The 22,033-nt window shown below is 44.1% G+C and overlaps 1 protein-coding gene across 2 annotated transcripts in view; it reads left to right on the top strand.

The window, feature by feature from the left end:
- Positions 1-22,033, top strand: part of LOC121874533 (FAD-dependent oxidoreductase domain-containing protein 2-like) — an 82,616-nt gene extending 60,583 nt beyond the window's left edge. For both annotated transcript variants that reach the window (XM_042378700.1, XM_042378701.1), the window contains 10 exons: positions 12,747-12,913; positions 13,375-13,538; positions 14,281-14,417; positions 14,896-15,010; positions 16,686-16,846; positions 18,647-18,761; positions 19,045-19,208; positions 19,792-19,957; positions 20,293-20,531; positions 20,894-22,033. In XM_042378700.1, coding sequence (XP_042234634.1) covers positions 12,747-12,913; positions 13,375-13,538; positions 14,281-14,417; positions 14,896-15,010; positions 16,686-16,846; positions 18,647-18,761; positions 19,045-19,208; positions 19,792-19,957; positions 20,293-20,531; positions 20,894-21,282 — 1,817 coding nt within the window. In that variant the 3' untranslated portion in view covers positions 21,283-22,033. The remainder of the gene's footprint in view (positions 1-12,746; positions 12,914-13,374; positions 13,539-14,280; positions 14,418-14,895; positions 15,011-16,685; positions 16,847-18,646; positions 18,762-19,044; positions 19,209-19,791; positions 19,958-20,292; positions 20,532-20,893) is intronic.

Genomic DNA, 22,033 nt, shown 5'->3' with positions numbered 1-22,033 from the left:
AGAAAGACGGAAAAGCAAGGTGAAAACTACGTAAGCCACATAGCATATAGTTGGCCGCAGGATTAACAGAAGGCGTTGGTGTGTGCAAGGAGCGGGTCGTCTGTACGTCGTCTGTTTGTTTACACGAAGACCGGGACATTTAACCATGAGTGGGCGTCACCATCACCCATGTGCCGTATGCACACGTACAAAAACAGATTGCCCTGAGCTTGTGCTTCACGTTTTCACGTTGCTATATGTCATTGATCATATAGAATTTACTGTATGATATTATATGTCTGTGTGTGCATGTGTCAAAGCAAAGTCAAGGCAAAGACGTCAAGGTAATATCAGCTCACTCCGCTGGTTACCATGGAAACATGGACACGCTACCCTCACGCGCCCCGGGCTTTTAGTTAGCCGCGTTGCCAATAGATGGCGGTTTAGTTAGCCGCGTTGTCAATAGATGGCGGTTTAGTTAGCCGCGTTGCCAATAGATGGCGGTTTAGTTAGCCGCGTTGCCAATAGATGGCGTTGATCGGAGCTTAGTGGCTCACGTTTTTTTTATTGATAATGGTAGACGCTTTCCCGTCTTATATAGTCTTCGAGTTTATACCAAGGTGCTGACGCAGGTGTGGTTAGGTTAGGATCATGAGTGAGGTCCTTAGTGTCACGTGAATCTATTATAGTGTTAATGTTAACTACTTGTCTCGCTAACTTGTTTTATGTGATATGAAAAATGGTTTTGCACAAAGTTTATAAAAAAAATAATAAAACCACAGGCCTATGGAACCCACTTATCCTTCCAGTAGGTATCACACTGTTTTCTAGAGACCCCATGGCCACGGTGTAAACGTCTTCTGTACATACACACGCTTGCGCACACTCCTTTTATACACACACGCACTCTCTCTCTCTCTCTCTCTCTCTCTCTCTCTCTCTCTCTCTCTCTCTCTCTCTCTCTCTCATTAAGGCGCCAACACAGCATCACTCCACCTTTGAAATCCATAAACGTTCCCTCTATCGAGTATAAGTGAACTGTAATAGAATTAGTTTGGAGGAATTTTCCTGAAAGTTTTCCTTTAAAAATAACCTTAATATGTGATGGATTTTTATAGACTGACTTGAAGGAAAAATCTTTTATTCTTATCGATAGAACCAGAGGAGGTGTGTATGGGTGTGTGTGTCTATGGTGAAGGAAAGAATGGAGGGGGAAGGAAGGAAAGTGAGGATGATGGAAAGGTAGACAGGAAGAAAACCCGTAAGAGGGATAGTGGGTGGAGGCAAGTAAGGAATGAAGAAGAGAGGAAGGAGGGAGGGTGAGTGGAAGTATGGAAGGATAGAAGAAAGAAAGAAGGAAGGAAGAAAGAAAAGGTTATTATTTGGACTTCCTTCATCAGTTATGGCACAAGTTACAGAGAAATAAAGCTACGAGAGATTAATTGACTTTAGACTTACTTTAATAACAAAAATGAAAAAATAACCTGACTTGAGCACCAGGTAAGTTAGGTTATGTTATTTTAGGGAAGTAGACCATGTTATCATTATTTGTGTTTTGGAGTAAAAAGAACAGTAATTGAAGCTTTTATCGCCACCTAACTGTGTCAAGTTTAAGATATTGGCACTAACTGGTCACACGTGTCAGGAATTACATTGACACGAACCAGGTAACTGCAGAAAGTGTCAATAGTTTTTGTGGGAGATGAACCTTTACTGCCTCGCCCTGTGTGATACGTAGCTCAGGCCGTGAGTTGGTTGATAATCTCTCTGTCCTCTGCTTAATATAGCTGGCCAGACTGTCCGTCACTTCTGTTACGTTGTTGGCAAGTACTTGGCTTGAATTTAGTGTTTATCAAACGTGACCGTAATGGAGCTGTCACAACAATCTGTCAGGTTGTTCTAAGAGTTCACGAAGCCTATTTCAAATAAGTTGGCTCTGAGAGTGTTCTTTACTGATAACTCTTGAGGCTGTAACCTCTCGCAAGGCAACTCTGGTTGGCCAGTAAAGCCAAGTTCTGAGTAGTCGTTAAGTCAGACTTTGTCAAGGATACACCCCTGTGAAGAGATTTGACCACGACACTTGTCTGATATCTCCCAGCGTATCATAACGTGATTTAACGCAACCTAACTTAACCAGGCCTAACTAAACTAACTTAACATAGCTTTATCTAACCAAACTTGACCTCACCTTAACATGCCGTGGGAGCTACGAAATATCCGCAAGGAAAAATGAGAAAAAGGTCAAGAGGCTGTGACCCACCGAGTGACATCCTCTAACAGGACGACCTTATCCAACTTTAGTCTACGTCGGCCTCGTCAAAAGTCTCCCTTACAACCAGACTGACATGAGAGTCTCCCCGCGTTGCGACATAGAATGTTGGGATCATCTCGAAATCTCTGCCATTTACCTTTTTAACATGTACGCCCCCGTGACTCATACCCGCTTATGGGGGATGACTAGAGGGTAAATTACGATTAGAAGAAAGGAGGGAGGGGGAAAGAAAGAGGAGGCAGGAAGAAAGGTGGAGGGTATGGAAAAAAAGCTGGAGACTGGGAGAAAGTTAAGCTGAGTCTCGACGATTTCGAGGTGTGTGCACTGAAGATTGGCACTAATAGGATGTAGATACGTGAAGGACATGAGCTCGGAGCGGCGTCTTCTGAGGACCTGAAGAACCTAAAGGTTTGGCCGGATCACCGCCCTCCTGGAGAGTTTTCTTCAAAGATGAACTTGCTTCCTCTCAGTCGTCATATAGTAAGTGGTACTGCCGTACTGGAGACAACCATTTACCTCTAGTCTCAGTAAGACGAAAGTAGGGGAACAATTTTGTCTCGTGGTGCGTGGACGATAACTGGAGTCTTGTGGCTGTGGAGGACGACAGTGGGAGTTTAGGAAGGAGAAGAGGAAGAGCTGTAATCGCAGGGGAAGGGGGAAGAGGAGCAGCTGCGAGCGTAGGTGGATGATAGCGTCGTGTGGAGAAAGCGAGTGGGGAGAAGACGATTGAAGAGAGGAGAGCGGAGGTTAGGAGGCACTGAAGCGTACTGGCAGATAAGTAACCGGAGCAGGGAGGAGGGCTGAGGGCTTACACGCTCTTAAGATAACAATGAAACGATTTATCTTTATAAATAAATGTGTGTGTTTAGGCGAGCGCGTGTGTGTACGTGTGTGCTTGCGTCCATGTGTAATTGAACCACACAAATACATTTATATTCAAGAAATGGACCATGAGATGTGTTACCAGTGATGGCTGGCCTACACTGGTCGGCCGACTCCTCCCATCTAATCTGCGATAATTCTCTCTCTCTCTCTCTCTCTCTCATTGCTGAATGTGTAGGGTTAAGTAGAAAGGCCAACACATCCAAACATCTTGTCTCCTGGTGTAATATAAACTGTGTTGACAACTTTTCATGAGGTTGTGTTGACAGCTTCGTTATGGTGTTCTGCCTCGCTGCTGTAGCTCATCACCTGCCGTGGGCGACATGTTTTCGTTGTGTAGAACACAGGACTTCTATAATGTGTCAATAAACTGGGTTTTTTGCATTTTTATATTTGTAGATAATTTGCGTTATACGTAAATCAAACTTGACTTAGTTGCGTAAAATGTACAAATGGCTACACGCTCATATGCATATATTGTTCAGGTAGGTCCTGCTGCCATGTGGTATCACAAAATTTTTGACCAAGTTCCAGGTTGCTAATCTGACTGACTCTCTACCACCTTTTTGTACATAATAACAATGACGTCACGATAACCTACTTTGTGTGTAAACAGCTTCGTCAGCCTCTGCAGGTCCTGAGAGCCGTAGCTGGAGAGTTATTGTTGTTCACCGTTAATCCAGCTGTTTTAATGCCGCTAGTTCTCGTCAGTTTTAGAAGTACGTTATGCTCTCTTCAGTGTGTGTATGTTACTAGACCAGAGTACATCACCCAGAGACCTCCCCATCACAACACTTGATTCACCTAACCGAACATTCCTCCTACCGGGCGACCATTACTGACACCTGTAATTAATGAAGAAGCAACGATGATGGTCCAGGTGATGATGGCGTAGGTGTGCTGTATCGAGGAACCTTATCTACCGACCTTCTTTTCCTCCTCCAGATGAAGCTGTCATGGTTTCCCGCCCTGTTTTTTCGAGCAGATAATTTTGACGTGTGTCGCCCAACGCGTCTCTGATGACTATTTTGGAATGTTGTTGTGGACTGTAAGAATACCAAAATACATGAGGAGGTGGAGGGAGGCTGGTGCTCTCTCTCTCTCTCTCTCTCTCTCTCTCTCTCTCTCTCTCTCTCTCTCTCTCTCTCTCTCCTTCCCTCCCTCCCTCCCTCCCTCTCTCCCTCCTTCCTTCCTTCCTTCCTTCCTTCCTTCCTTCCTTCCTTCCCCCTTAATTGCTACACCCATTTCTTTGTCCATCTTTTCAATAATTTCACAACTTGATCCATTAATCCTGCTAAATAAAGGCTCCTCCTTCCTCACTTAACCAATCAATGGTTTCATTTTTATACATCCGAGGTGTGAATGAATGCCTCTGCCTGCACACTTGTTGGACGGTGAAGTGACCAATTCTTTACTTAATCTTATACATCGGCTCTGTAGTAACTCTCTCTTTGTGAGATTACCAAATGGCCCTGTCCTTCATCTGTTAAGTGGCCACCCTTCTCCTGTCTATTAAATGGCCTTCTAACTCCACTGCTACTCTCGTTGTCACCTTACAGCTCTAAATGGCCCTAACTACAGTGGCTCCCTTAACTAGCTTATACTCCTGTTGTACCCACAATTTATTCATTGACCCTCCCCCCTCCCCCATCAATCACGGTGTAATTAACGTAGTCTTAGTCACATTTTCACTCTATACAAGAACTGTATTTCTTGTGATGTCTTAATTCAACCTAAGGTAAATAACTATTATATTTACCAGGAATACTATACTGTCTGCTGAGCCACGGGGTCCTGTAAACTGGTGACGTCACGCTCCTTCCACGAACGAAGGTGTGTTGATAGTCTACCGGGGGGAGGGGGGAGGTGTATCACCGTCCCCAGGGGTTACGAGGCCACTTGATCCTCTCTCTCTCTCTCTCTCTCTCTCTCTCTCTCTCTCTCTCTCTCTCTCAAAATGAAACTTATTCTACTTATTTGCGTTTGTTCTTGTGTTCTCGTTTGTGTTTACATTAGACTGGTGAGGGGGTGCTGGTGGTAGAGTGGTACCGCTCTTGCCTTCGCAAGCGAGATGTCACGGGTTCGATTCCCGGGCCGATGGAAGTTGTTTGGACATACTTCCTAGCCCCCATTAGTCCCTGTTCACCTAGCAGTAAAGTAGGTACCTGGTGTAAATCGAAAGTTGCGAATTCGTATTCAGGGACAAGTTGTTGGAGCTTCCAATAACTTGATGACATAAACCATTGACTCTCCAGGCTTCTATGCCCTTGACTCTTCAGGTTTCTACGCCCTTAACTCATGAGACATAAAGGCAAGCATGAACTTAGCATGCTTCCCTGTTGGGCGCTGTAAACGCTTCTGCGCTTCACCTTACACAAGGATGTAGGGGAGTGTCCAATAAAAAAAAATTAGACTGGTGGTCGTCAACTCTGAGTCATTATGGCCGTAGTGGCCCAGTAGCCTCCTCATGTTGTTCAATTTGTCTTTTTTAGTCAAAGGAATGGGTTATATTTTATCCTCTTAATTGTGTAAAGAAGTAATGGTAAACAGGAAGTTGAGACAAGGGGGGATAACGAACAGTCATCAGTATTTCCAGCATATTTTTATTAGTTCTACAAAAAACTATTACCATGGGGAAATAACCAAGTCGGAAATCTTCACCCAGAACAACTGACCTTTTATTTCACTAATCTAAATCTCACTCTCTGACGTTTTTCTTTTTGCCCGCCAGAATGATCTGTGACGTCATCAGTCATTCTGTTCTGGTGTGAGAAACTCAATTTAAACTTTCATGTGAGGTGAGCTCATGGGTCCCCCCACACACACACGCGCGCCTCACTATGATTTTTGTTTAATCTTCGTATCCTGCGTAGGAAGAATTATGTAAAGGAGGAATTAAAGCAGGCATTAATGTTTTTAAAGAAATAACTAACTTGTGGGCAAAGTTTACGATCTCCGGCAGCTTACTGGGTGTTGCCGGAGGTACAGCAATTGCTTAACCACCCGAGGGATCAAAACTAGGGTTTCCTGTTTTGGGGGTTTCTTAGCATCCCGGGATTCTGGGACAAACCATGATATTCCCCGGGATTTCCCGCGTCAGGTGATATTTGTACTAACTAATGCTATATGCTAACCCTATACTTCATTAGTGTAGTATCTGTAGATTATTTGATAGGCAATTGATTTGATAAATTATATTACACTGAAACAAAGTTCTCTTTATTAACTTGCATACTGGTGTAAAAATAGGTACATAATATGTGTGTGTGTGTGTGTGTGTGTGTACAGTGATTGCAATATACACATACCACATACGTTGCGTGTACATAAACTCTGTATCACCTTGTTCATTATTTATCTTAGTGGTGCTGTCATTTGTTATGTACGTCACAGGTGGATTAGGTTAGGTTAGATCCAACGACAATCAAGAATCCGCACAGGGCAGGAGGATGTGTGTATGTGTGTGTGTGTGTATGTATGTGTGTGTGTGTGTGTGTGTGTGTGGATAACAAAGATTATTTTGTGGGGCGGGAAAACAGTTTAAGAATATATTCGAAAGTAGGATAATTTTATGTATATATTAGACAACTTTTAAAGCATTTGGATCACCTGAAAATTAACCACCCTAATTCTAACCTAACCTACCCCCACCTTAAATAGTGTTAGGGGTGGTTAATGTTTAGGTGAAGCGGGGTTAGGTTACTTATATTATCCGTATCTATATAAATGTTATGCAGGAATAATGGTAACTTATCCATATTACCCATACCTTAAGATTTAAAGCCGTTATACATATAGTTAACATCTTAAGGTAATATATCTCTACATACCCGTATTAATCAATTTATACCTACCATGATCAATAAGTCTCAATATTATCCATACATCTTTATAAATGTGTAAGTATAGTGGAGATTGTGTATTGGATTAAGCCCTGTGTAGAGTGTAGGGGTGTCTGTCTGTCTGTCTGTCTCTCTGTCCGGTCAGCCATACCTCGCTGGGTTTGCTCGCCATTCACTGTCCAGATAAATATTTCTGTCAGCCTTTGGTAGATTATCCTGAATGATTATTGAAGTATTGTTATTGTGTAGTCGTTAATAGAGGTGTTCAGTCAGGGGAAATGGTGGTAGAGAGGGACAGACAGAGAAGCATGCCAACAGGAACAGATAGTCACGTAATTTGGTAGAAAGGGAGAGAGAGGGAAGGAGGAGAAACGAGATAGTGGTATATTCTAGACGGTATGGAATGGGGAGTGTGTATTGGCTCTAGGAAGAAAGGTGATCGATAAGGATGAGAGTTAATTGGAAGCGAAAACCTGTGTGAGAAAGAGTGGTTGAGGAATGACCGAGGGAAATCTAAGAATACAAAGAGTAAGGGAAGTAGGTAGGAGGGAATGATGGCAAGACCTCCAAGAATAGGGATTAGGAATTACCTGCTGACAGCTACTCTGCCTTCAGTGTCCCGGAACACAACAAGATGTTAGCTGGGGTAAGTCTCTCTCTCTCTCTCTCTCTCTCTCTCTCTCTCTCTCTCTCTCTCTCTCTCCAAAAGTGGTGACCAGGGATTTTTTCGTTATTGGTTATTTAAGGTTTGTCAAAATATAACCTAAAATATAATATTTAAAGTCTAGAATTTGTCAGAATTAAGCTCAAAATATGTACCAACACTTTGCAACTATAGACGTGTTTCATTATTTTTTTATTAAGATCTTGAAACAAAGAATAATGTGGGCCTGAACACACTTGTTTTACTGCACTGAATTAATCTTGAGAAAAAACATTATTCCTTAAAAGACTCGTCCCCTCACCCTGCCTGGTAGTCTCTTGAAGGAGTCGTCCCCTCACCCTGCCTGGCAGTCCCTTGAAGGAGTCGTTCCCTCACCCTGCCTGGTAGTCCCTTGAAGGAGTCGTCCCCTCACCCTGCCTGGTAGTCCCTTGAAGGAGTCGTCCCCTCACCCTGCCTGGCAGTCCCTTGAAGGAGTCGTCCCCTCACCCTGCCTGGTAGTCCCTTGAAGGAGTCGTCCCCTCACCCTGCATGGTAGTCCCTTAAAGAGTCGTCCCCTCACCCTGCCTTATAGTCCCTTGAAGGAGTCGTCCCTCACCTGCCTGGTAGTCCCTGAAGGAGTCGTCCTCACCCTGCCTGGTAGTCCTTGAAAGGTCGTCTCCTCACCCTGCCTGGCAGTCCTTGAAGAGTCGTCCCCTCACCCTGCCTGGTAGTCCCTTGGAGTCGTCCCCTCACCCTGCCTGGCAGTCCCTTGGAGTCATCCTCCCTTTGCCTGGTAGTCCCTTGAAGGAGTCGTCCTTTACCCTGCCTGGCAGTCCCCTTGAAGGTCGTCCCTCACCCTGCCTGGTAGTCCCTTGAAGGAGTCGTCCCTCACCCTGCCTGGCAGTCCCTTGAAGGTCGTCCCTCACCCTGCCTGGTAGTCCCTTGGTCATCCTCGCCTTGCCTGGTAGTCCCTTGAAGAGTCGTCCCTTACTCTGCCTGGCAGTCCCTTGAAGTCGTCCCCTCACCTTGCATTGTAGTCCCTAAAGAGTCGTCCCCTCACCTGCCTTGTAGTCCCTTGAAGGAGTCGTCCCCTCACCTTGCATGGTAGTCCCTTGGGTCGTCCCTCACCCTGCCTGGTAGTCCTTGAAGGAGTCGTCCCCTCACCCTGCCTGGTAGCCCCTTGAAGGAGTCGTCCCCTCACCCTGCCTGGTAGTCCCTTGAAGGAGTCGTCCCCTCACCCTGCCTGGTAGTCCTTGGAGTCATCCCCCCGCCTTGCCTGGTAGTCCCTTGAAGCAGTCGTCCCTCACCCTGCCTGGTAGTCCCTTGAAGGAGTCGTCCCCTCACCCTGCCTGGTAGTCCCTTGAAGGAGTCGTCCCCTCACCCTGCCTGGTAGTCCCTTAAAGGAGTCGTCCCCTCACCCTGCCTGGTAGTCCCTTAAAGGAGTCGTCCCCTCACCCTGCCTGGTAGTCCCTTGAAGGAGTCGTCCCCGCTCTGATTGGTAGTGACTGGAAAGGTCGTGTAGCATCCCTGGAACGTTGAAGAAAATTACTGGAGATTCTTGTATACGTCGTAAGATGGCTTATAGATCGGGTGTTGGGGAGGTGGTGGGTAGGAATTGTTTACATAGCGAGGAATTGAGTGGTAAGAAATTTATTTTTCGTTTTCTTTTCCTTCCTTCATTCGTCGTTGTGGACAGTTAATGTTCTGGTTGGCTGCCTGTCTCTCGCTGCCCCTCTTTACCACCCAAACCTGCCGCCGCCGCCGCCCACCAATGACCACCCACTCTTGAACGTATGGATCGGTGCATGATACCACTCCAGAACCTTTTGCAGCGCGTGTAATAAATCCCTTTAACCAGATTATGTTTCTTAATCTCGTATAAGACCGCATAAAAGAGGGTTTTTGGACCTCTCCTGAGCCGTGCCTGGTAGAGCCGCTCAACCTTTTTAAAAGAACCGCCAGCAAGATGGAGTTCTAATCCCATCTCTTCGGAGCAACATTTGGCTGAGTGGATCTCTGGCCAGGCCTCATTCACCAAACTGGGGTCGCGGGTCTCTTACGGTGCACCAGCCGGAGATGTGAGAACTCGTCTGACTGGTTCAAGACACAGATAAATTCTTTAATGTTTTGGGACCTTCAAATTTTTGTCTCAACTGGATAATATGTGAGACGGGTTCTAACTGGTTTCATTTAAACTACGACACAGTTGGATTCTCAGTGGTTCGTGCGTTCGTACACTTCTATAACAAGTGTGAGAACGTGTCTTGCCGGTTCATTATAAGCTACACTACAAAGACGGATTTTCAACGGTTCATGCGCTCACTTCCCGTTAATGACTTGTAAGAAAGAGTAACTAGGCCATTTAAGTCAGATGTGAGAACGCATTTAAGAGCCTCGGCTACGCAACAAGGGCGAATCTAGAAGCTTCATATGTCCTTATTCCCTTACAATTGTGATAATCTTCACCACTCTTAGCCTTACAAACACAATTATTACGTACAAGTTTACTAATATTCGTATAAAGTTTGAAGATATTGTATTGATTATTATTATTATTATTATTATTATTATTATTATTATTATTATTATTATTATTATTATTATTACATAAATCCATATAATAAAAAAACTCGTTAATATTGAGTAATTCGCCATCGTCTATAAGAGTAAATTTGCAACGAAAAGAATCGTACACCCAGCAGCAAACACTCCCACTGGCTCTCACCAGCAATTCTTGTCAATGAGTGAGGAAGGCAGCAAGGATTAGTATTCATAGAGCTGGCTGACATAGCTACAAATTTTACCTTAGTAAATTGGTTTTCTCTTCTGTCTCTATTTATTCTCTTTCCCCTAACTCCAACTTTGTGCTCAGGTCCTCGGGTTTAGTTTGGGTATTTGGCTGTGTGAGACAATATAGGAAGACTGTAGCGTGTGTGGGTGGCTATGTGTGGGTGGCTGTGTGGGTGTGGATAATATTCCCACTAAAATGTTAAGAAATGCCGGTGATGACGCTGGTGACAGTGGGACACCAAACGAAAAGGAAATATTTCATGGTAAAAGTGACTAGACCTTACCCTGGTTTCCGTAAAGTATAACTAAAGACGACATAGCCTCACTCACCATCAGCTGTACACGTCACTATCACCGACATTCGCTGTTGGGCTGTTTTAGTTCTCTACTGACTGACCTGGCCCGGCTCACCGCCTCGCCAGATTACTCTTTGTTTACATTACTGTTGACCTTAAGAACTTTATCACCTACTTCATTTTTGCCTTAACATAGAACGATGTGTAACCAGAATGCGTCTTACTTCCTCCAGATGTCTGTATGTGTGTGTGTGTGTGTGTGTGTGTGTGTGTGTGTATAAATAGACCCATTTTAAATTCTCAATTAATGAAGCTGTGTATGAATGTTCTTGTTGTCTCTGAGTGGCCAGGAACCTACCTGACGTCTCCTGGTTGACCACGACACGTAATGTGACTTGGTTTACTGTCGACTAAAAGTGGCTGTGTGACATTTTTTTTTCTACATGACACGGGTGAGTGAGCTGGTACACAAGAGCTACAGCCGTATTCAGTACACACTTCAGCATCAAGCACGGACGTACATCAGTAGTGTCTCTCCTGCTGGTGAACACAATGTACATTTTCTCCAGTTCTCGGATTTTTCTCGAAACCAAAAATTTATTTACCAATTCTCACGTCGATGGGAGGGAATTATCAGTTGGTTTCAGTTTGTGTTCAGGCTAAAGTTGACCATACGTAGGGATTTCCTGGGTTGCTTCTCACATTTCTTAGGCAAGATGACTATGTCAATAGATGCGACTCTTCATCAGTTGTGGCAGCAGACCAAGATCTACCACTGGTCAATCTGTTACTGTGTCCACCTCTAGTGCTCCGGCTCAGTGTGAATATGTTGTTATTTCTCAAGTGTTATAAATACTTCTCGTTTTAACTGTATAGAAAAAAAATACCTGGATATGATAAACGAGTTTGATTTAATATTGACCCCAACAAATAGATAAATAAAGTAAATATATTTTATTCACTCGTCTCATTAAATTGAAAAAGATACAAGCCATTAAGTATGTGGTACACACATAACCCACGCAGTGTTGGCGATCACATCACTGCAGTATACTCAACAGCATGATATAAACACACCCAGAAGTATATCAGTGGAGGGTCTGTCTCCCACTCGTCCGAAGACCAGAGTTGAGACCACAGGTATCTTTCTCTCTCTGTGTCTGTGTGTGACCAATACCGTCAAGTGGAGCGACCAGGTGATGACTTTGGGATATCACACGTACGGCAGGCCAGGGTGTCTACCATCCAGCTGCGCCTCTTTTTACCGCCTAATCCACCATCTACAGCCCACTACCCGCCCATCATATGTCGCCCAACGGCTACTCATAATCCACAGCCCACACAAACATGCCGCCCACTACCCACCTATCACTTGCCTCCGCCCACTATCACGGACCCATCACCTTCAACCATCACCACCACCCATCACCATCACCCATCACCACCACCCATCACCATCACTCATCACCACCACCCATCACCACCACCCATCACCACCACCCATCACCACCACCACCACCCATCACCACCCATCACCACCACCCATCACCACCACCACCACCCATCACCACCACCATCACCACCACCCATCACCATCACTCATCAACACCACCCATTACCACCACCACCACCACCTTCATCACCCATCACCACCACCACCACCATCACCCATCACCATCACCCATCACCACCACCCACCACCACCACCCATCACCACCCATCACCACCACACCATCACCCATCACCACCACCCATCACCACCACCCATCACCATCACCCATCACCATCACCCATCACCACCACCCATCACCACCACACCACCATCACCACCATCACCACCACCCATCACCATCACTCATCAACACCACCCATCACCACCACCACCACCACCTTCATCACCCACCGCCGCACTCTCAGGTAATATCATCCATCCTGGCGGAGAATATTGCAGTTTAGGTCAATACCTTTAGGGGTAGTGTGGTCGAGTCTCTCTCTCTCTCTCTCTGCACCACTAACCCCAGGTGTGTGTCGTCCTCCTACAGGTAGTTTCTTCAGCACGTACCCTCGCAACCGCCGCCTCATCAGCATCAACAAGCGCTACACCGGCAGGAGCAACCAGGAGTTCAACTTAAGACATGACTGGAACTCCCTCCTGTCTGACGATCCCTCCCTCCTCTACAAGCACTTCTCCGCCGATTTCTTCCCCGAGGTAAGTCCCTTTTTCATGTAAGGGGGTGTGAGATTCGTCAGTGGCCATTTTATTGGTTCTCGTCGGCAAATCTTCGTTGATTTGTCTCTATTATCTTACCTGAAGGAGAGATATTATAATTTTTTCCATGATGTGTTGCCTATGAGAGACGCCCTGTACTTTCTCACCCAAGAGGTAAGTTCTCCTTTCTTCAGGTACTTCTCACAGAGTTCTTTCTCTCCTGGAGGTACAGTAAGTCAGAACTCGCAGAATCCCCGTGTGTTGGTATGAAGGAACAAATCGTCATTTTAATATTCATATCCTCGGAGACATGGATTTTTTCTTCACTTTCTCTGTCTTTTCTTTTTTGTGAATAAATTTATTGGAAGACTTCATAAACTTTTTGAAAATATATAATTTGTTTTTAAAATATTACGGAAAATCTGTGTGTGTGTGTTTAAATCCACCCTGACTTCCCGCAGGCGGACACGATGGTGCGTTATCTGAACGAGTACACGGTTCGCCTGGGGCTGCGGGTGCAGTACAACACGGCGGTGCAGCGGCTGCGGCGCATGCCAGGCTCAGGCCAGCGTCCAGGAGGCTACTTCACCATGCGCGACCAACACAACCGACCCTACACCTGCAAGTAACTATCCACACCTGTACAGTATCTCAAAAAAGTTTTTTTCTCTCTCTCTCTCTCTCTCTCTCGTAGCTCAGCATGGAGTGAAGACTCTCCAATCGTGAGGTAAATTATGATTACCCAATTGTTTGGTAAGTGAGGCTTGCTCGTGAACGATCCTTTCTTCTGCAGGTAACTATGAGTGTTTATTCTTAAAAAAAAATCAAATCCTGACATGAAATTGTGCTTCCTGTCCAGCAGCAGCCATCATAAAGTTGGTACTGTCGTCCGTAGTTTCCAGAATAAATATATATTCCCTCCTACATAATTACCCCGGTCGATGTGTAGTGCTTGAAATCTGATTACAGTCCTACGCAGTATTAAAAAATTTTAGCAATGAAACACCGTAGTAAATGTAGAACTGTAAATCCGTTTATGAATTCAGCCATCTATTCACCAAACAGTTATTAAATATTTTGACATGTATTACCTTTGCACTCGAGAGTTGACTGAATCACGGTATGAACTATTTTTTAGCTGTCAACTCTTCAAACTAACACTGTATCAATTAACGCAATTTAATCTCTGTAACTGGCGAGCTGATTTGGACATCAACTAATAGAAATGACTGTTTATGTCAACTTTGTCGTTATTATTGATAAGGTAGATAATTAATATCGACCTGTGTCCTCGTTCCGCGTGTGGCCTGACATAATCCTCGTCATGCCAGGTGACCTAACCTAACCCATGTTGACGTCTTCCACAGGTATGTCATTGTGGCTACGGGACTTAGTATGCCCAACTCCCCGACCTTCCCCGGGTCAGAGCTGGTACAAGGTTACGAGGACGTGGAGAATGACCCCACCTACTTCGAGGGCAAGAGTGTGCTCATCCTTGGCAGGGGTAAGTTGAGGAGTACAGTAGTTGTTAAAGTAAACTTGCACCACTGTTATATTGTCTGTTCAGAGTCTTGTTGTATACAGACATTAAGTACTACAGATTCATACATCAATATACATAGGAAGGTTGTATATAATGAGGCACAAGGCAAATATTTTCTGGTGTTCAGTGTTGTAATTTCACTTTGTTCGAAATAAACTGAAATGTAAAAACATCCCAAAAGTTAAGGACGTGTTACTGAAGCAAACTTTGATGAAAGTCTGAACATATAAGTTAGTTACTTTACAAATACTATTGAGTGTAGGCAGGAGTGTCGTGAATCATTAGTGGTGTCAATAGATAGTTATTGTACACTTAAGTGCATACAGAACAGGCATTGTCACATCTTGTCACAGAAAGCCTCAGGTCTAACTATAATTATCTTCCTCAATTTATCATCGTACTGTCTCCCTTTACTAAGCCTAACTTGACCCTTCGTCAGGTAACGCAGCGTTCGAGACCGCCGACTCCATCTACGGCAGCACCAGCACCGTCCACATGGTGTCGAGGTCACGGACCAGACTCTCCTGGAACACTCACTACGTCGGCGACCTTAGGTAACTTATACGTGTTCTCTACTTAACATCAAGTTAATTTAACATACTTGCACTGTACTGACTTAAGATAAACTATCATTGACCTAACATATGTAGTTAGTTAACCTATCCCAGCAAACAATTTATATGATAAATCCATTTATTTTTTTTAGCAAACTGTGATCCAGAAGTATGATCCAAGGAAAACAAGCGAGAATTAGAACGATTATCAAGAGCGAGCGTTGTATTTCTGGCCCTGGTAGGGACAGTGGCGGGCCTAGGGTCGCGGTCGACTGTTACCAACAGCTTGTGTTTACGCCTAGAGTTATACATACACCATTGAAATACTCCCGGCACATTCAGTTCAGTTAAAAGCGAGGATATGGATATCCTAGCAACAGGGTTATTGAATTACCAAAATCAGTGAGCTTATTCCATGCTCGTGATCGCAGACAAGTGCCGTCATGTACAGAAACCCATCAAGGCTCTCACCTCTGCTCGGAGACCACGAGAACCCACACCAGACAGGTCGTTTCTTGAATATGGTACAGTCACATATCTTAATTGTTGTCAAATCAGTTACAGCCAACGTTATTGCCGTCTCTGAAGCGTGGCAAATTGTTCCAGAAAGTTACCATATTGATGGATATTAACTCTTTCACCACCTTCGAACGAATGAACGTGGAGGCGTCGATTTCCTCTGTCATGATGACCTGGTGTGATTTTGTGGATACGTGTTGTACTACGTGCTCACCCCAGCCAGTCTGTCCCGCCTCACTCACCCACCAGACACTCTAAATCAGTCACCTCGTCACCACCGCAGAGTTACGTAAACATGTGCCAAGCAAGTGGGGTTTTTTTTCATGATATTGACACCTGATCTCCAGGAACAGCTACTACATTCACAAACTGTCAACTTTCCTTCAGAAGATCAAACACTCTTAAAATTATCTTAACAGGCATATTAGACCAGCACCTACCGCCTCCACCAATGCCTCCTGTCGGCTGCAGTACACGTAACACACCCCTCAGTGTTATGGTCTCCAGCTCCCACGACCAGCTGCAGACCTAAAGTAAGGTTGCCAGGTTTTCCGTTTCAAAATACGGGATTCCTTTCTGTGGGGGGGGGACGTTTTAAGAAATAAGTTTTCTCGTCTAATTTTAATATGAAAATCAATAACATCTTTTGCTCTCCCCCTCAAAAAAAACAAAGAAATATATACTCGTGTTTCTTTATTCTTCGGATAATATAATTATATGATCTTTATGGGCTCTGAGACCACGGATTAAAAAAATCACTCTCGTATGTGTGTGTGTGTGTGTGTGTACGCTGTAATGCAGTATGTAGAATATTCACTTGACCTTTGTTTGAAACTGAAAGTGTTTTCGTACCCAACACTCTCTCTCTCTCTCTCTCTCTCTCTCTCTCTCTCTCTCTCTCTCTCTCTCTCTCTCTCTCTCTCTCTCTCTCTCTCTCTCTCTCTCTTTAAGTTAACATAACACTGCTGAGTACAGCAACCTAACCTAACCTAACCCAGAGTCATTTGGCACTTGTTGACCCTCCCCACACCACATTGTACCTCCTGTCACCATTGAAACACTGTACTTCCCTCACCACACCATCCTTGTACCTGCCTCGCCTTACCACTATACCATGTTACCCCCCACCATTGTACACTGTTCCAATGTTCCACAGAGCCATCAACAACGGACTCCTGGACACGTATCAGCTCAAATCCCTGGATGGACTGCTGGAGGCGGCTGTAGAGGACATGGTGTTGGAACGTCGTGACGGCCGCATCTTCGTTCAGTTCCCCTGGGACGCTGAATCCCGCAAATACGTACTGGCGAAGAAAGGTGAGGAGGCGAGGTGGGGTAGTGTTAGGTGGAGGAGACGAGATGAGGTCGTGGTAAAAGGTAGAGGAGAGATGACGTAGTGAAGGAGGAGAGGTGACGTAGTGAAGGAGGAGAGGTGAGGTAGTGAAGGAGGAGAGGTGAGGTAGTGGAGGAAGGTGGAGGAGAAGAGGTTAGGTAGTGGAGGAAGGTGGAGAGGTGAGGTAGTGGTAGAAGGTGGAGGAGGAGAGGTAGTGGAAGGTGGTTGAAAAGGGAAGGACTTAGAATGTTGAAGATGAAGGAGGGATGAGGAAACAGGATGAGGAATGAGGGGATGATAGAAGGAGTAAGGAAGAAATTTGAGGAATGAGAAAAGGGAGAAACCGGAATAACAAAGTGGAAGGAAGAGGAGGGTTGAGGAATGGAAAGGAAGAGAAAGAAACAGAAATAAGGGAGTGAAGGGAGAGCTTAAGGAAGGAGGAAGAGATAAAGGTAGAGGCGAGGAGGGGAAATGAGGAGGAAATATGAAGGGACGGAGAAAAAATAAGGATGATGAATAAGAGGATGGCAAAGGAAGAATAACAGAAGAGATAAACGTAAGGAGGAGGGAGAGCGAAGGATGTTGGAGGATGTTAGAGGTAAGGTAGAGAACAGATGAGAATGAGGAGACAAGGATGAAAATGAGGGGACTGGGGCAAAGGTAAGAAAAATAAAGGGAGTGGGGAGAAGAATTAGGAAAAGTGACGAGAGGAGGAGGAAGAGGAAGAGAAATAAGAAAACGTCCAGGAAGAAGAGAAATGCTGGCTACAGAGGGAGGCTGTAGGAAAGCTCAGGACGATAAAAATGAATGCGAGAGGAGGATCCTACGCATCCCAAGGGAGGGGGGGTGTGGACTGTAGGAATGATGGAAGGACATCCTATCGAAATCCTAGAGAAACTTGGTACTTTAATAATGCCGGGGCTGTGTGTGTCTAGAATAAAGAAAGAAGTGTGACAGACAAGGAAGAATGCGGTAAGGTGCCCGGACAGTATTCGGCAGCTAGTGTGTACTCCAGCAATGGAAACCTTACTAGGAAAGTTTAGTTTATTAAGTCATAGTAACACCAAGGCTTGAATAATGGTGAACATCTTGAAACTTACTCTATTTACTAATGTCTCGTTTATTGCAGTAACAATCATCAACAATATATAGCAAAATAAACAACGATGTACTGTACCATGAACACGAATATTTATCGGGACTAAATATTAAAGTATATGATTTAAAACCGTAAATTCAGTAAGGTTATATGAATCGTAGCCAGAGAGAATTTGAATTGCAAAGTTAATAATCAGAGTTACAGTTTTGATAACTTCCACTTCACTGGTATTGAGAGCACTCAGGTATACTTCCTCACCGACGTTAGACCTGTGAAGGACAAACTCGTTAGGAGCAGTAAAGGAAGGTGAGGGAGTAAACAAACCACCAGCATCCTTCCTCTGCCAAAGATAAACGTTGATTATCTCTGCCCTCTCGTGTTGCTACCCCCATCCACAGCTCAGCGGGATGCATTCCAACCTTAATACTGTTGGCTTTTACTGTACGTTGGCATTGTCTTTTCATGGGTCTTCCCCTCTGTCAACCTTCTTTAGGCACCATAAATTTTCATGGCTGCCAATAATACCTTCCTGTTTATATATCAATCTTAATTTAACTTACCTGTTTGTTTATTAGCCTAATTACTACATTAGTTCCTAAACCACATACCTACCAACAACATCAACCTTGTCTGCCTTTGTACTTGGCCATTTACTCACCTGAACGTCTCTGTTGTGGTTTATTAGAACTTGGAGAGGAGGTCACCACGGAGAGTGACTTCGACAACTTCTCACTGAGGGAAGGCTACGACCACGTCATTCGCTGCCTCGGCTTCAACTTCGACTTCTCCATTTTCGAGAAGTAAGTTATCTTGTTTCCTCGTTATCAAATTATAACAAACAATACCACTTCTCTCATTATCCACTGAAATCCCCTAGCCATTCCAAATACTGTAACCCCCATTTAAACCACTGCCCCATCCCCAGGACCACATTTTAAACCACTGCCCCATCCCCAGGACCCCCTCTTAAACCACTGCCCCACCCCCAGGACCACATTTTAAACCACTGCCCTTATCCCCAGGACCCCCTCTTAAACCACTTCCCCACCCCCAACATCTGACTAAGCCACTTTTCCTCTGCAGTTCTACTCTTCCCGGGCGGTCGACAAAGAAGTCCAAGTTCCCAGGGATCAAACACACTTACGAGGCCCAGAACGTACCTGGACTCTTCTTTGCTGGCACCATCACTCACTCCCTCGACTACCGCAAGTCTGCCGGTGGCTTCATCCATGGATTTCGGTACACAGGTGAGAATCATCCACGCCTGTGATTCTATGCCACAGTTTTTCACCTTTTCGTTTACTACGGTATGCTAGGAAGTCTCATGGTAGCTTTCTCTTACTTACTATTGTGTGACTTCATCCTCAACTTATTTTTTTATGGTACTTCTTTTCCTTAATGTCTCTCTTGGGAAAGAAATTATCGGGCTCTTCTTTAAGTAGGTTATGTTCCTCAAGAAATACAAACATTTTCCGTGTTTTGAGTTGCTTCACATATGTTAATCTTTGTGTTTAACAGATTACACTAGTTCAGTTATTATAGTAGTATCAAAATGTTTCTTGCTGTTACGTTATTTCCTGTTCTCTTCTTGTGACAATAATAAATTAGTTTATTCTCATATACGCTACAAAATAACTGTGCTTTATACCCCTCTTTTACCTATTCCCTGTAGTTTGGCACATCATTTATTGTTCTCCCGTATCCATATTTAGTTATACCTTCCACTACTAACTCATCATTCTCTAAGTATTTTTATCTCCTTACCATGAAAATTATTCCATTTCCACTGAGTTGTACTGTGTTGTATCAAGTGTTCCATGTCCTCTCCAGTACGTTCTCTACATCGCCTGCTGGAGTGGCGTCTCGAGGGTCAACGGTGGCCTGTGAAGTCTTACTCGACTCGTGATCTGCTCAATGTGCTGGTGCGCCGCATCAACGAAGCCTCCGCTACCTACCAGATGTTTGGTGTCTTATCTGATATCGTCCTCCTGAGCGAGTAAGATGTTGTTGATGGCTAACACGGACATGTCCTAATATTGTTTCTGACTTCTCTCTCATGAATGAAATTTGTTCATAATTTTCCTTTGGTGACAGAATGTTAATTTCATGTCAACATAGTTTAAAGAAGAATCAATGATTCTTCACCTCCTTATGGATTCCTTTTGCACAGCAGTATCTCCAGTATATCAATATATACTGATATATACTATATCAATATAGACTTTCATGAAGTGCACAAGAGTCGGTTTTTCTTGATATTTATATTAAGTAGAATTCCATTTACTCTTTCCCTTCTCCAGTGCCCGTCTAATTTATTGTCATTTCTTGCAGTGGAGGTCAGACTTTTGAATTTTTGGAGGAGTTCCCGGTGCAGTTGCTGTCACGCCTAGAGGAGCTGACAGGACGGAAGGTTGGGGAGGTGATAGTGGTTCTCATGGAATACGGCCCCGATTTCTCTGGCCCCGACAAGGACACTTTCAAAATAGGCAGAGCCATAGGTGACCCAGCTGAGGCCCATCGCTCCAACTTCCTGCACCCCGTCTTCTACTATTACAAGAAGATCCCAACAGGTAATTGCTTCCTCCATGGAATAACTGCTATCACTATAATCCTTCTGTGAGTACACCTTCCTTTACTTAGGTTCATTTTTTGTTACCTATTTAGTGAAGTGTCTTTGGAACATCTGCTATTACTTCAGATATTCGGTGTATTGGAGGGAGATATCAAGGGTCAGGACTGCATTAACTATGTAAAATATTTTTAATGCCAAACTGTCTGAAAAATAAACTTAAGCTGATCCTATGTATAAATAAATTACAATGTCAGGTTGAAATGTTCTGATTACTGACTGATATACTGTATATAACTGTTATTGCAAGCATTCTTAATGTGAAGTTTTCCGGTTCCTTTAAAACTTAATTTCTTTTTACAGAATCTGAGATGATGAGTAAGTGGGGTAAGTTAATTCTGCCGCGTCCCACTCGCATCCACCACGTGCTGGAGGACTTCCTGACACTGTGGACGGCCCAGCAGAGTCATATCCTTCTCCTGAGGCGCTTCCTTGAGTATGTCACCGGAAGAGACCTTCGTCACCACCACGCCCACTCCTGCCTCGCTCATGCTCTTACCAATGGCCATCCACCTCCTTTATGTTCTCTGGATGGTAAACGCAGCGTCTGGAACATCCACACGCTCGCCTCTCCACTCACAAATACGTCTAAGGGAAGTGAGTTCGTTGCACCTGCAGTAAACTTGACCTCGGCAGTGCCAACTTCACAGAGGCCCTCTCCGGCTGCCACACTTGCTGCCGCCACCTCCTGAAGACTCTGGCAGGAGCACCTCAATGTTCTCCTGGGTTAAACCAGTATTGCCTTCCTTGCAATATGTCAAAGGGATAAACAAAGTATAAGGAATATTAAGGCAAATGTAACTACTGCAAATAAACTCAATGAGTTTGTTATTTTATACTCTTAACCATATTCAAACACATGTGTACACCCATGAGAGGATGTGTACATGGAACTACACAAGAGCACAGAAATAACATACACAACAAGTTTTCACACTTAATTAACATGTACACACGCCTTTAAATGTCTTTCTGGTTATGGGATAAGACTCAACAAAGGTACACATTTTTTTCAGTTCCAAGCACAGCCAATAAAGGCCATAAAGTCACGTTATGTTAAAAAAGTCTGAGGTATGTTCATGTAATTTCATGAAGTGAATACCTTATAGGTACGAATTATGTTTACTTAAGGAATCTTTTGTTATTAGTGGAAAACTTCTCCTAAAGTGTTTTTCTTTTTTCCTTTTTTGGCGAGAAAAAAATTAATGTACACTTTTTCATGCTTACTTATTAGGATTATTATTAGTTTGTCTTACATTCACTTGTACAGTAAAAGAATTATTACTAGTATTAGTTTTACCTTCAGTTATACTGTATAAGCATCATTATTATATTCTGTTCACTCGAATTTTGCAAATGAGGTCTAGGGTTAGTTTGTAGCAACGTTGTTTGTTGATCTCTGATAATTTCCACTCTTGGAGAAATAAAAATTGGCAAGTGAAA

Source organism: Homarus americanus, unplaced genomic scaffold (assembly GCF_018991925.1).
Source record: "Homarus americanus isolate GMGI-L3 unplaced genomic scaffold, GMGI_Hamer_2.0 scaffold34360, whole genome shotgun sequence".
NCBI classification, from domain to species: Eukaryota; Metazoa; Arthropoda; class Malacostraca; order Decapoda; family Nephropidae; genus Homarus; species Homarus americanus.
The sequence above is the reverse complement of the archived record's forward strand: the minus strand, read 5'-3'. Positions and strand labels throughout refer to the sequence as shown.